The sequence below is a fragment of the Falco biarmicus genome, chromosome 6, assembly GCF_023638135.1.
Source record: "Falco biarmicus isolate bFalBia1 chromosome 6, bFalBia1.pri, whole genome shotgun sequence".
In the NCBI taxonomy this organism is placed as follows: Eukaryota; Metazoa; Chordata; class Aves; order Falconiformes; family Falconidae; genus Falco; species Falco biarmicus.
Genome location: NC_079293.1, coordinates 5,637,773 through 5,653,741, shown reverse-complemented (window position 1 = coordinate 5,653,741; position 15,969 = coordinate 5,637,773). Strand labels below are relative to the sequence as shown.

Below are 15,969 nucleotides of genomic sequence, written 5' to 3'. Positions count from 1 at the left end.
TAACTAAAATCACATCATCTTCTGCCAACAATGCCCCTCCAAAAAACCCCCCATACCCATAATTGTTTGTCTCCTGATAATAAAATGGAAGTTCAACTATGAAAATTCACCCTCCAAATTCATGCCAAGTGCTTACTTTCTGTGACTATGGAAGCCTGCTGAGGGAGTATAAGTGAATAAAAATATTTATACATAAAGAGATCCAAGTCAGCCACTTTTCATTTCATGAGTAGGTGACGATGAACAAAATTGCACTGGATAGAAATTTTGGGGCCAGCAACCAAGAAGATTTAGCAAGACAAATGCCTGTCTGCTTCAGCAAGTCAGGGAGGAAGGTTTTAAGGTGAAAAAAGAAACAGGTTAGTGGCTGAAAATTCAGATCATGTTTCTTGATAACAAAATAAAAGGAGCCTACTTAAAATCTGAATGCTATTATGCACTAAATGAGAATATTCTCAATGGAGGGTAGTGTGAGGCATGAACTGTTTAAATATCAGAAATACATTCTGCTAAAAAGCCTCAATTCCCTAAATATAACTTATACGCTACTTGGCAAATATATTGGAGTATCAAATACAGCTGAATATAATACCGTAAATATGATTTAACTTCACAGGCATCATACATTACAGCAATGAATATCAATCAGCAAAATATCAACAAGCAGACAAGGCAATTTTCTCAAAGGACTCATCACGTGCTTACCTGAACTCAATCACTGCCTTTTGTCTAGGCACTGCAGAGAAAAGTTCACTCTTCAGTCCATACTCTAAGCCATCTTTCAACACCTGATGCAACACAGTCTAAACCATAAGGAAGATTAAAAAAGAAAATGTGTTTCAACAGCAGAAAGTGCGATCAGCAAAACAAAACCAATCACACAAGAGACTGATCCCACAGCCTTTATTCACATTAGCAGTTAGATGGCTGGTCTGCCAAGCAACCAAGATCTCATACCCAGATGAAAATGCCATTAACTTTTGAAAGCTGTATCTGATCAATTTAAAAAGTTAGAGAACTTATAGGCAGAGTTTTGGTGAAAATCAAGGCTGAATCTGGTAAAAACTTAAAAGGAATTGGAAAGCCTAGTTTTCACTAAAATCATTGTTTAGTTACATAAAATGAAAGGGCAAGAGAGTAACCTCAGGGTAACTGGTGGACAGAAAAGAAAATGCAAGTCTAAGCACATGGGTAGAACAGTGACCTCACATAAAAAGGAGTTCTCACGTAAATATGAGTGTTACCTTATGCTAACCAGGACCCTCATCTATCCTAAACTCAGGTAACACATTTTAAAATAAAAAGTACCTTGTAGAACTAGACCATAGGTTTGGGTGAAAAAGTAGGAGAGCTTATGAGCAGTAGACTTCACTAGAGAATCTACCTCATTGTGCAGCCAAATGTTCTCAGCGAGTTTTTGTTGTTATTATTATTAATTAATTAAAAAAAAAACAACCCTACACAGCAGATTTCTAAGCTTCCTCAAAAGCAACATCTTCCCATGAATACATCTTATCTAGGCACACTTCGAGGTGTTTGGCCATTTCTTTGAAATTCCTAGGAATATCCAAGCATTTTGTCAAAGTGTAATACATAGGGGATACCAGATGTGCACAGCACAACAGATCATGCAGCTCCAACCCTTTGGGACGCATCAGACCTCCCACATATTCCTCGTGACTGAGGGCCTACAAGAAATCCAATGAGCATTACCACACATATGCAGGTCACCTGAATAGCACACAAACACATCTCTTTCGCTTCAGGAAATCTCACAAAAATGTACGGGAGTTCTAGTCTTCATGATTTTCACTAAAGGCAATTTATGAGACAAAACAACTACTAAAGAATCCTCTCCATCAGTTCACTGCAGGTAGACTGCAACAACAGCTCATGGAAGGTTTGGTCATACATAACTAACAGCATATTTAAACATCAACCAGTGGTTTAAATGACAGAGACAAAAGAGTCTATTAGATAATAGCTTACCCCTAATTCACATGTGGTTTATTTTCTAAGACTACAGTATCATTTTCCACAAGAGTTGCTAAGCCTATGGATTAAGGCCATGAAAAACATCACAATGTAGCTTGCTCCACAAGTTAGTTGAACTGGCTTAGCAAAGTTTTCAGTCAGTCCCCAGACTAACAGCACCAACCATCCACTCCCCTTTATGAAGCTCCTGCAAATAATCCAAAGTACAACTGAGACACTACTCTTACAGACTGAGTGGTATCTTCCTTTCATTAAATTACTGCTTTAACAAACACAGCGTTCAATTTCAGTCAGGCATTTGACTTTGAGGAATACATCTTCCCTTTTTATTTATGTATTTATTTATTTTGTTTTAGCAACGTATGTAATGATAGCTTTGCTATCAAATACTTTTATTTTGCATATCTTTTTCTAATTTAAACAAAAATCTTTACATGTAAGACCAAAACTTTTGAGTTGTATATTGTAGAAACTAAAAGCAGATGCCAAGCTTAGAGAGGAGTTATGATCAACAGCAAACAGTAGGTACACTGTTGCCTCATAAGGATAAACTTTTGTGAGCCTTATTCCAAGTATTAGGCCTACATAACAAATCAGTAACAGGGATCCTTGAAGAGAACTTAGCAAAAGAGTTTCACACAGAAAACAACTGTTTAAAACAGTAAATGTTCTATAGTTTTACACTGAGGAATTTACTTTTACCTTAACGCACCTGAAATATAGTACTCACCTTTGCTAACAATTCCCTGTTTATCATGAAGTTCACTGTTCCTGGACCAGCGCTGATTTCACTGACTACAGCATCACATTTTAGCTAAAAAAACAAAAAGAAACAGAAACTCTACATGAAAATATATGAACTGGAAAACTGTAATTCAATGCACTATAAGTATTAATTTAATCCACTACAAATGCTAAATGTTATTTATCAGTTTGAAGCAACCACAAATAGATCATTTAATCAATCCTGTTGCAAAAGGGATGATTTTATTATTTCAAATTCATACTTAACAGCTCTGAACATAGCTCAGCCTGAAATGTCACACGTCTATTTTAGCTCAGCCCCTGCATGTGTACAGCCTGTGTAGTGGTTGATCTCTTTGTATACACAAAACCTGAGGCACATTTGACAACTTACACAGTACCTGACAGCACTTGAAAAACAAAAAGAAAAAAATCAAGATCAATGTCTTGAAAGAAAACCTGAGACAGAAGTTTTGGACTGCTGTTTCTTGAAGTTTCTGACTTTAACGCAACGTTCTGCAGTATCCAGTGATATAAAATAAAGATGTTAAAGGCCAATTTATTAAAAATTTCATTTACAGTTTCCGTAAGAGACATGTTTTGAAAATTCTGAACCCATAATGAATATTTGGGCACCCAACCCCTAATTTCAACCTCCTCTTTACACAAGTTTTCATCTCTTCACAGGCTGGGAGTTTTGGATCTCAACCTGTCAGGTACGAAAGTTTAATAAGGAACTAGCTGGTTTTAATAGCCAAGAAATTGTCTTGTAGAAAAAAAAGGGAAGGGGGTGAAAAGCGTATAAAAGATGACACACTCACTTTATCAATTGATTAACATCTTTGAGAGAGGCAAGCTCTACGTTCCTACTGAAGCTCATCAGGATGAAGAAGTTCTACCCCTGTGCTACATCTCCAGCTTAGACACTAACTTAACCAGGAGTTAAAATCACAGTTAGCCTTGAAGTTATTTAACATTCACAAGCTCCAATAACAACAAACTCCAATGTTTATTCACAAGCTACATAAAAAAATATTTCTCGTACTGACTCTGGATTTCCCACCTTATCCTTTTATGAAAGGTCCTTTTTGTGTATGGAGCAGAGAGAAAACAGAAATTCCCATTGGACTTTCTCCATACCATTTGTTCTGCTAAACGTTTTCTACGTAATCTGTCATTTGTCATCTCAGTGGTTTTTATCTCTCTTTAATGAGTGCTTATCTGGCCTCTTCATAGCTTTAACAACCTCTCCTCTAAGTGCCCTGTGGTTCTTTAGTAACCATATCTCCCGGTGCCTAAGGCTTGGACCAGAGTGCCCCTACACTGTAGAGAGACATAAAACCCCCACAAAACAATGTCCCCTCCACAAAGAACTAACAGTCCAAAGATGAAACAAGAAGCACCAGCCAGATGAAATCAAAAGCTCATGGAGACAAGACAGTTCTGACCTTTCTGACAGACAATTCTCAGCACACCAGAGCATGTTACATTTCATTCAGTGTCATGTTGCCTTATTATTTAGTCTATTTTAGCCAACAAGAAAAATTTCTCTCTCTTCTGCCTAACCTAAATATCTGTATTTCAAATAGTGACCTATTTACTCAGAGGTGACTAAGAACATACTGTCGAACCTTGAGGCACTCCACCAACTCTCTATCATGACAAAAACTCATAACTGCCTATGTTTTTCTGTCTTGTTTTTGATATGTGGTCATATTTTGTTAATTTCTACATTGCCTACCTTCTTTGTGGATGCAATAACCAGTCTAAACAAATACTAATTGCATCTCCTTTATTCACTACCCAAGAAAAAACATTCCTAAGAGATTAATGGAATATTTTTTCTTTTGTCTGATCAGCACGCTCTGTTCAGTTTTGGGGCTTATATTGATGGTCTCATCTTCTTTACTGTTAAAATTGCTCTTCCATGTAAAGATGTAGGGCTAAGCGTCCCAGGTTTATTTAATGAGTCACAAACAACAAAGGAGAGGGACAATGTCCAGCTTTCTGAACACTGGGAACTGCAGCTATTTTTAAAGTGACAGGGTAGATACAAGGAAAAAAACCTTTTTACTGTGATGTTACAATCATTGGAACAGATTGCTCAGGGAGACTGTCAAATCCCTGAAGGCTTTCAGCACCCGTTAAGATTTCAACAGACCTCAGCAACCTCATCGAAAAACCCTCAACAACCTGCGCTGCAGAGATGGGAACAGATAACATCTTGAGGTCCTTTCCAACTTTAATTATTTTATGGTTCTAGATCATCTTTAAGTTGTTTCAGAACTTTTTGTTGTACACCTGTGCATCATCTGTTGTTCTTTCACCTGAATCAGAATATTAATCTGCTTCAAGAACGGGTCCAAGATATGAACCTCTTCAACATCTCAGCACTAAAGAATGACGTGGAGAAATAGATTAGCTTCTAAGCATATGGCAACTGTTTTTATTTCTTCTTTTTAAATCCTGATCATGCTATAGCAACCCAACTGATTCATTCTCAAGCTTGCTCTTTCTGAGGCTGATGAAGAATCACTTGCACTTTCATTATTCAATCTAGCTCCGCTTTCCAACTAACTTTGCCACAATTTTCTAGTTTATATTCCTCTGCATTGGCATCAGCAACACATTTTTAGATTGTAAGGTAGTTGGATTTTTTAGCACAAATGATCCCTCAAACCCCAACATCACCTTTCTGATCCCACTTTTGTCCACCACACATGCCAACTTCTCCAAATTTTTATTTCCTTCCATTTCTTCACGGTTTGTGTCACTTCTGTAGACCTTGTTTTGCATGCTCCTTTTTTATGCTATAGCTAGTCTTAACACCTCAGCTACTGTCATTTCTCAGCCTAAAATATATGAAAAAATTGCTGTTCTAAGAAACCTCAGTCTTAAGCAGTTAGGGATTTGGAAGTCTGGCCTGTTTGTCCCACAGGCTAAATTCACCCATTGCCATTCTAGTGCTGGATTTTGCAGTCTTTGGTTTTCCAATCCACTGCATACTCAATTTCTTCCTAAAGTGCTAGGCAACAGTACAGACCACAGCATACCCTTCAGATACCTTCCTAACTTCACAAATGTTGTTTATTCTAATTTAAAGAACGAAGTTAAAATTTCTTAGTGACTAAGTATCCTTTATTGGCAGCGCTGGGTGCATGAGGGATCGCTCCACCAAAGTCATGCACACCGAGGGAACCCCTCAGCCCCCTCCTTATACCAGTCACTCATGCCTATTCATCAAGTTTGCAGGAACTCATTAACATATCTCACACCTGGACAATCAGCACATTCCGTTCAAGGACCCAGCACATCTTCAAGTTAACATTAACATATCTTGTGCCTGGACAATGTCCTTGAGGAATTGTCTCTGCGCAGACTCTATTCCTTAGCGGTCATGTTTAAAGTCTCCATCTTCGCCACGTTGCATGTACAACAGGAATCTAAGACAAAATGTCCCTTTTTAAAGATAACCAACCCAAGGACTTAGCAGTCTGTGCATCATCATGCTGCAGTAAGGATCCCTGGACATCTCCCGACCCTAACTAAACATAGGCGCGTCATCCTTTAGACAAGTGGTACAGCATTCACCATTCATTCCCCCTTTTTCTAACAGCTATTGTAAATTCTTTTACAAATACAGAAAATCATCGTATTTTATGATCATTCTTCGACAACACCAAATAGAACACTGAAGTAATATACATATTAATATTCCTAAAACTACTACGATAAGTATTATAACAAAAGCATGCTTTAACCATTCTAAATTAGGTAACCATGAAGTCAGTTTGATCCATATAACTTCAAAACTCCATGAGAAATTGTCTCTAGTAATTTCATGCAAAACCTGAACCTTGTTCCGTATCTTAAGGATGTCTGTTTCAATTTGATTACTTTGGTCTATGTATACACAACAACTTTGGTTTATTATCATACATACTCCCCCTTCCTTTAAGGTAATTAAGTCTAGGGCCATTCTGTCTTGAAGTACTACCTTACTCAAAGATTTTACTTCCTGGTTTAATCGGCTGATTGCATCTGTTGTTAAATTAAACATCGGTTCAATTTCTGCCGACATATTTACCACAGTCTTTTCTAATTCACTAGCTCCACCACGGAATAAACCACCTAACAAAACTGTGGTATGCAGTATGTCTCACAACAATGGGGTTTTCACTTCTCTTTACACGTCTCCAGACATTATGATAAGGTTTGTGGAGGTGGAGATGTTTGGTTATAAATTCGATCTTGGGTGGTTAAGTATCCTCTGGTACACATACCTGACCATCCTGGGGGAAGTTGTTCTCTGCTAAATCCATCCCCACATAACCACCAATATCCTTGGGGAAGTTTGCAAGGTCCATGTCTTGCAGTTAAATTTGCTCCTAAGAATCTCCCTGCTTTATACCAACCACAGGCCCAATTAGCATCTTGTCCTGATGGATTGTAACCTTGTAATTGGGTATTATTACAAAAATCTATTACTGTTATGTTTCCAATTTGATCCACATTCCAATTTCCTACATAGACGGTAGGTAAGAATTTATCCAATAATAAATAAATGGTAAATAAGAATTTATCCAATAATCATTCCATCCATCTGATTGGAAACAAGTGTTTTGTCCTGGATTACCAGGTCATGGTCCTCCTGTTTTACTTCAAGCTTTCCAATGGCAGTTATTATCACTTTTCATAAATACCGTGGTGGTTAGATTTAATATTTGTAAATCAAATCTAGGACCCAACTTATAAGTTTTGTTATCATATAGACAGTATCCTTTACCATTGCCTGGCTTTTTCCAAAAGTCTGGCCATGTAGGCCATTTGCCATCTAGATAATTCCAGTTTTGGGAGGCCACGCCATACAGGGGTGTTATCAGGCCTCCCTTAGGAAGAGAGGTACATATCCAACATTCCTTAGCTTTCGTGGCATTAACAATTCTTTGGAGTGTTTGAAGACCGGTATTGTTTATCCATGCTTCAGTTTCTAAAATCTCTACAGTTATTACAATTAAGATCAGAATAACCCTACACAAATATCCCTGATCCTTTTGACAGTCCATTATGTTTCTAGAAGTTATTACAACTACAGAAATTATTACTACTACAATTAAGATCTAATAGCAGTTTCATGGGTCCTGCTGAGGTGATGGCCCATGATTTCTCAGGAGCTTTCTTTATCCGCAAATAGTGAATCCAGGCTGGTTGTTCTTTAATCTTGATAGCAGTATGAGTTGTCAGCAACACTTGATACGGTCCATTCCATTTTTCCTCTAGGGGTTGTCCTGCTACCAGGTTTAAAGGAGTGGACTGGTTGATCTAACCCTCTGGCCCTTGTTTCCAATACTTGTTTAATTGTCGCTAAGAATCAAGAGCCAGGAGGTGGGCATTTAAATTTTTATGCCCCTTTAAGGTTGGGCCCAATTTGTGGCTGTGCATGCGTTTTTCATTGTGCAGTTTTGGTCAGGGTGTTAGCCTGAACCTCGACCAGGAAGGTCATCGACCAATTTGTCTCACCACAAACAATCTTTACCATTTGAAAAGATGGGAGCAGGAGATGACACTCTGCACGGTTTTGCTGTTCAGCCTTTGCATTATCGTGACTACAGTAACCATCAGTATGTGTTTCTGTGAGTGCTTTTGGTCACGCCGGTATAGAAGAGTGTGATCTCCTCCTCGCAATTCGTCCCAAATAGTGGAACTTGTGGGATATCAAAGGAGAGTGCAAGAGACTGTTCTATAAACAAAACGAAAATGTTGATCTCCAGCAAAGTTACCATGTGACTTGTTATTTATTTCTGTTCATCTTCGTCACTTCGTGAAGAGAAATACCAAGGACCAGGCACAGACTATCGTGGAGGGAACAGATGGAGTTACCACCCCAACATTATTCAGGACTGTGCTGGATTCACGAGTGAAGAAGTCTGTTTTCACGTTACATGAGACTTTGCTGGACTGTTATTCTGTTATTCAATTTCTAGTTCATGTTTGTTAATAAATTGTTATTTGTTGTTTACTGGTTGTCAAGTGGTTCATTGAAGTTACTTTGCGTCAAACACACGGTTTTCAAAATAAATCCAAAGGGTTCAGTATTGCATATAATAATAACCTACAAAACCAAAACCTAACACCAACACTTATAGCTGTATGTTTCACTTAAGTAATAATAAAAATCAATATTATTTAAATGAACTATAAACACTATAGTTTCTTAACACATTCCCTTTTTTTTTTTTTAACATGCATCACTATCATGGCTAGACTATAGAGATTTCACATGCGTGGTCTTTCCAGATTTTTCCAACACATTCCATGGGGCTTTAAAATTGCACATGCGCATGTTCAAAGGCATACACGGATCATTCATGTGATAAAAGATGGCTGCTGAGTGTCCAGATGAAGTCCCAGACCCATTTCCCGAGCTTACCACTCCGGTAAGTCTGTTAATGGTAACATTTATGGCACTATGGTCAAACGATAGGTCCCTGTTTTCAACGTAATGCTTTCTCACCACCAGACCGCCACGTCACCTGCCAGGGAAGAAGGGTCTAGAGTGCACATTTCCCCCTCTGAACATTCTGTAACATGAGTGTTCTCAAAACGTTTAACCTATATGGTTCATTAGAAAGGGGATCAAAACTTTTTTTTTTCTTCTTCCTGTTGTTGTTTAGGCAGAGGGTGCGTTTTTCTGTTGTCACACGTCAAGAACTTATGACGGAGGTGGAAAAGTATAAAAGGCGTTACCATATCCTCGTCTATGCATTCCTGAAGGTTGTTTTTGCTGCTATTCTATTTTTATTCTTACTCGGCCTACATTGTTATCTGAATTGTTAAGAGTCAATTGTTCCCAAATTCTTGTTGGCTATTAAATTGTTATTGTGTGTACATTTCGGCATACTACTCGAATTTGTTTAACTTGTTTAATCAAATTTGTTTAATTTGTTTAATCGGGTGAAACTATAGTAGCAAATTGCATGTTAGTTATAACGTGTTGAATTAATCTTATAAAACATGGAACAGCACATGGCAAAACCAGTAAGATGGCTAATCCACATAACAAATAAAATAGGATTTGTTTTACCCAGGGGCTCCTGAGAAGCCAGGAAAACAACTCAATATTCCAGTCTTTCCAAGTTCGGATGGGAACATGGGCTAACTTCCCTATCTCTGATGTGATTTGTTTAACTACCTCACCATTGTCATCAATTTTCAAACAACAATTGGAAACATTTAATTTACCACAAACACCTCCTTCTTCGGCTAGCCGGTAATTGAGAACCATCCTGTGTTGATAAATTGCATTTCACATTTGAGTTGCTTGGTCTGCCAATAAGTCAAGAGCTTTAGCTGTTTGATTAGTAATAATTTCCAAAACAGCCTGTAGACGAATGATACGATTCAGATTGTAGATAGGTTCTCAAGCACCGCTAAGGAGTTCATTAGGATTCCAAGTTGCAGGTCCATAATACTGTATGACACGTTGGGGTGTCCATTCATTTAATAAATATCGGTACCCCCCTTTTCTTGGGAGTTTGGAAAAAACAACTTGCCACTGTTGCCCTGGCTAATTTTCAAACACATTTCACATTACTGAGTCACCTGTTTTGTTACAGTATACAAGTTCCACCCTATCAATTTCTGATTTAGACTTTTATATAAATTACCAGCTCCCAATGCGTCTTATTATGTTCTGTTAGGGCTGTGGTCATATTAAATTGGATGGTACCACTATATGACCATCCCTCAAATAAGCCCACTTACTTATTTTATCATTCATGTCCTGAATTAGCTTTAAGTTTTCTTTAGAATAGTTTGGCTCCTGACCTGTACTTATAGTTTGGATTTTACTGTCTGGTATTAAGGATAATTCCTCCTTTCCTACCTCCTCTGCTACTCATCTGGCCTCATGGTCAGCCAGGCAGTTTCCAATTTCCAAATCAGTGCCTCAATGGGCCATCTTATGTTCTTCCTTCCTGGATGACTCTCTTATAATGGAGGGGGCCATTCCTCACATCAAGGTCTGGCATGGCCTATGTTCCCACCGCTCAGCGCCTACTGGGTTGCAGCCAGCAGCAGAGCTCAAGATTCTTCTTGGTGGCAAACACAGAGGCCAACCCAGTCTTGCCCTTGATTGTGGTAGGAAGCACCTGACCAACCTTATTCCTTGTACTTCGTTGCCAATGCAGAGTTTCACCTGCGCATCCCATAACAAGTCACTGTCATGGTAAAACACAGATTTATATTAGTAGAACTACTACAGAGTGTATTTTATCTCAGGTTTTGTGCCAATATCCCTCACAGCCCTGCTGACCAAGGGATATTGTTTTACCTGAACTAGGCAGGCCCTCCCCTTATCATTTTTACTGTAACAGGTAAAGCTTTTTTTTTTTTTTTTTTGCCTTACCTGGAATTTATTTCCAGACATACCTGGTTAAAGATTTCTTTCACTTCAGGGAGGTCCTCTTTTCCACGTAAAGATTTTGGTGAATTTGGCAATTGTTTTCTTAGTTTGTACTTTAAAGGTTTCAGGATGTTTTCCTGGTGGCCAGTAGCTCCCACAACTGTAACAAATTCTTTTCACTGAAGTTTAACACCAAATAAGTTGGTTTTGTATTCACTAAAAATTCCACCTCATTTTTCCTAGTCCCTAGTTCACCAGAGCCCCTTGTTGGTTCTTTAGCTTAGGGCAATCTCGCTTCCAGTGTCCACTTTCCCTACAATATGCTCATTCACTTCTGCCTGATATTCTTCCTCTGTCTCTGCTTCGTCTCCTGTACCAGTTTAGCACGACCCAGCTCTTCTTCCCTTACCTTCTGTACACGTCCCCTATTCCTTCTATCAACTTTTCTACATCAGGATTACCTAGTAAAAATCAACTCGTTCGAGTCCAGTCCTATTCATCACAACCAACTTTCAAACATCTACATTTCCCCATCAAAGATTCACCTTTATACTCCTCAGACCCACTGCCTGCCCTAAAGGGGCAGGTAACCGGTCCTGCTGTACTGCAAATGCTGCAGCAATTGGGGTGACATTGTCAGGTCCTTCTGCTCAATCGTCAGCAACGGCAACCCCCTCCTCCTCACCATCGGAAGGATTGGAGCAGGAGATGCTCTTCCTGCTCTGCAGGTTACACAAGCCTGCCTCTGCAACAGCACTTCTGTTTTAACTCTTTCTTACCCTGAATGCAAAACTGCTACTTGTTGCTTTAAATCTGTGTTCTTACATATCATGCCTGCGCAGGCAAGCAGAAAACACCCTGCCATGCGTCCACAGCATGACTCAGTCGCACATTCGAGGGGCTACAGGGGTTTGTACAAACTCACCCCAATACTTTAACACTTTCACAGGGTCTTTGATTCTCCACCCCACCCCCCCGCTTCAGATCTTACATACATTAGTACAAGTTTTTATCTTACAACGCGTTTCATTCTGGTTGCTCCACAGAAGGAACCACAACCTGAGCTATATTTTTTTTTTTTACACAAATATTTCAACAAGAACATCTTTCTAGTTTAGGTCTCAGATTTTCTTTTTTGTTTGGTTTTTTTTGTGGGTTTTTTCTCCTATCCTTTTCTAGAGCCATAATCAAAGATCCAGTGGTGTTAATCCCACACTCCGTCACACAAACATATCTGCACACATTACTTCATCCCATTTACGTTAACTGTAATAAAACATTGTAATTCAGTGTTCCATTTAAGGGCCATGTCTCTCTGTCCCCTAACTTATACAGGGGCCACCACTGATTACAGTAATTAACCAAAGTTCTCTTATTCATGCTTCCCCCAGGCTGCCCCCCCCCCATTTCCTTCCAGTGACTTAAAACACATCCCAACAGACTCTTTCTTACTATTCCACCACTTTATCTCAATCGCTATCCCAGCCACAGACGACTCTAATTTCACTTACAGCTCTCTCTCTTGTCCCAAGGCGTCCAAACCTTACAGTTAGGGCGTTCCAATTTCTTGTCCCCCCCATACATATAATAATTCTTTACACCATATACACTTTAAAAAATATAGAGGTTCACATTCACCCCACGGATGTTCAAGACAATAACCACATACCAACATTTATAATATACTTAATACAAAAATGTTCTCACATTTCCAGCATGAGTATAACAATTATTAATAACCATGTAATTATTAATTAAAAGGCCACTTTTCTCCACATTACAGCTTATAAAGCGGCCACCATTGATTACAATATTTTATCAATGTTTTCCTATTCGCATTTCCACCAGCAGATCCTCGAATATCCTTCCAATGACTCAAAACACATCCTAAAGGGCTTTTTTTTAAACTCCCACCACTTTGTTTTCCTCCCATTTTCCCACTTCACACTAACAGAATACACTTAACACTTACAAAATGCAACATGCAGGTACCTTTCTACAGCAACACCAAGAACCCACTATTATTACCAAGAATATAGCCAAAATCACAATAATGATAATCAGAGTCAAATTTCCACATCCAGTAAGTCAGATGTGGAACGAGCCCTATAGGCAAACCTGCCAGGCTCCAAACGGCAACTGAATGCCAACAAAACCAAATGTATACTTAAGGTGCTAGCCACAAAAGTATACACCACCCTGTAGAAGTTAACTTTTGCCTTCTGACTTACGGGCTGTTCCAAGTGACCGGTCTACCAAACAAACAAACCAAAATAAAGAATACCGTCACTTACAGTGATGGGGTCCTTGTCTGCCGCCGCAGTGATCTGTTGAGTCAAGGAGTCCCTCCGGGAAATCCCGGGGGTACCCTAGGGAGTCCTATCCCCAGCGGGTCCTACAGCCCAGCAGAGAGGTGTCCCATCTGGGTGGCCAGATTGATTTAAAGAACTTAGTCAAAATTTCTTAGTGACTAAGTATCCTTTATTGGCAGCGCTGGGTGCATGAGGGATCGCTCCACCGAAGTCATGCACACCGAGGGAACCCCTCAGCCCCCTCCTTATACCAGTCACTCATGCCTATTCATCAAGTTTGCAGGAACTCATTAACATATCCCACATCTGGACAACCAGCACATTCCATTCAAGGACCCAGCACATCTTCAAGTTAACATTAACATATCTTGTGCCTGGACAGTGTCCTTGAGGAATTGTCTCTATGCAGACTCTATTCCTTAGCGGTCATGTTTAAAGTCTCCATCTTCGCCACGTTGCATGTACAACAGGAATCTAAGACAAAATGTCCCTTTTTAAAGATAACCAACCCAAGGACTTAGCAGTCTGTGCATCGTCATGCTGCAGTAAGGATCCCTGGACATCTCCCGACCCTAACTAAACATAGGCGCGTCATCCTTTAGACAAGTGGTACAGCATTCACCATTCAATTCTCAAACTATTTGAAAATTTTACAAGAATCTTAACTAAAACTGCTTCTCCAATTCCCTGTGAAGATTCTGTGTATGGTTACAATAGGTGCAGTCATTAAACTAGACTGATCCAAGCAGATGTTTGGAGAAATAATACTATTTATCTTATGATGCCTGTTACAGCTCTGGTCTGTGAGTTTATTATTGCATAAATACATGATTAATGTCTTAGCATACCCTTTCAGCTAGCTTCTCAGCTTGAAGATGAAGGTCTCGGGCTAAGCAACCACTAGAACTGTTATCTGTTACAGAAGCAATGGAAAGCTGGAAATCAGCAACATGCCTGAAAAAAAGAACACAGGAAAATCAGGAAAAAAATCTGTTGAAACAATGGGGAGATTTGGCAGATCCAAGTTGACTCTGCATATAGTAAGTCTAACTGCCAAGCATAAACTTGGTACCTGAAAGTTCACTATGTTCAGAAAGCTGCAACAGGAGGCCAGATATTACCTTTTTTCTGATACAATCAGAAAGTAGACATGGTGAGAATACTATTTCAGAAAACAAAAATTAAGCTTATGCATTAAGTGTAATCTACCTGCTAACACCATTACAACTCTTAAGGCGGACACTGAAAAAAATATAACTTCACTTCGGTTCTAAGCCGTTTCACATTCAGATCATTAATGCTGAAACACTTGCCATTCAAGCACTGCCTATAATTTGTACAGCTTTTTAAGCAGTTATGTTTGTTTCAAGCTTGCTTGAAAAAAAATAGTGACTTAATTAGATTTAGGTATCTTCTTATAACTGTATTGGTTATCAGTTTAGGTATGTTTTTTCTGTACTACTTCCCTGAATTGCTGTTAAGCTCATGCAATAATAGGCACAACAGAAAATAACAAAATGTAACACTGTAAGATAAAATGCAAACAGTACCTTTTTTTGGAGACAGGAACTGCAGATATGGACTTTATTAAACTTTCTGGTGGCAGATCCAGAACTTTTGAAAGCTAAATTTGAAACAAAAAACCCAAGTGGCTTAAGCAAAAAAAGGTCCAGGAAAATCAGCGCTCCCTGTTTCAATATACGTGGGGGATAAATCATTTATGTTTGAACTCAAATTTCAACCCAAGTAAAAAGAGCAAATACTTACTTGATATGGAGAAATAATGTGAAATGGGGATAATGGACATGGATTGTGATTGTATGTGTCTGCTTAAGGAATGTGGGTATGGCGACTAGTCATGGGTGCGGCGACAACTACAGTTTTGAGGAGACGCCTGCCCCTCTTCCTCTAACAAAGGGGCTATTTAAAAGAGAATAAGAAAAGATGAGAGACATTCAAATGCTATCTAGAGGGAGGGAGTGCTAAGTCTCCTAGCTGGAAAGATTGGGTGGTCACAATCACCTGAAGAAGATTGGATGATCACAAGAACATGAATCACCTACAAACCTGCAAGACCACCACGTTCCAGGAAACGGACTGATAAGCTAATTAACATACGAAGCGGGGTTTAGGTAACGAATATGTATAGGCGTTAATTGAATATTCATTTGTTCATTGTATAAATGTGAGATGGTTCGTCACTTCGGGTATGCACGCTTGTGGAGGAGCGATCCCCCGTGCATCTGCGCGCAATAAACATACCTACTTTATGACTTTCGAGTTATAGAGTCTAATTCCGCACGTCATACTGTTACCAAAAAATATGTAACATAAACCCAAGAAACGTTGACACACACACACCCCGCGCCCCGAAGCACACCACGGAACCCTCGCCCGCTTTCAGCGGCTTGTCTCGTGGCTCCCCCGCACCGAGCGGGGGCCGGGGCGGCCCCTCCCCCCAGGGCTCCGCCGACGCGCTACCGGCCCGCCCGGGGGGCGCCCCGGCTAACCGCT

General features: G+C 39.4%; 1 protein-coding gene across 8 annotated transcripts in view; it reads right to left on the bottom strand.

Annotated features, from left to right (window-relative positions):
• Positions 1-15,969, bottom strand: part of RARS2 (arginyl-tRNA synthetase 2, mitochondrial) — a 60,492-nt gene that overhangs the window by 44,026 nt on the left and 497 nt on the right. For 7 of the 8 annotated variants that reach the window (XM_056343231.1, XM_056343232.1, XM_056343226.1 and 4 more), the window contains exons 2-5: positions 15,006-15,079; positions 14,304-14,409; positions 2,726-2,809; positions 706-803 (exon numbers count right to left, since the gene is read on the bottom strand). In XM_056343231.1, the coding sequence (XP_056199206.1) occupies positions 706-803; positions 2,726-2,809; positions 14,304-14,409; positions 15,006-15,079 (362 nt within the window). Of the gene's footprint in view, positions 1-705; positions 804-2,725; positions 2,810-14,303; positions 14,410-15,005; positions 15,080-15,764; positions 15,800-15,969 lie in introns of those variants that run through there. The other variant, XM_056343234.1, reaches the window with a different exon arrangement.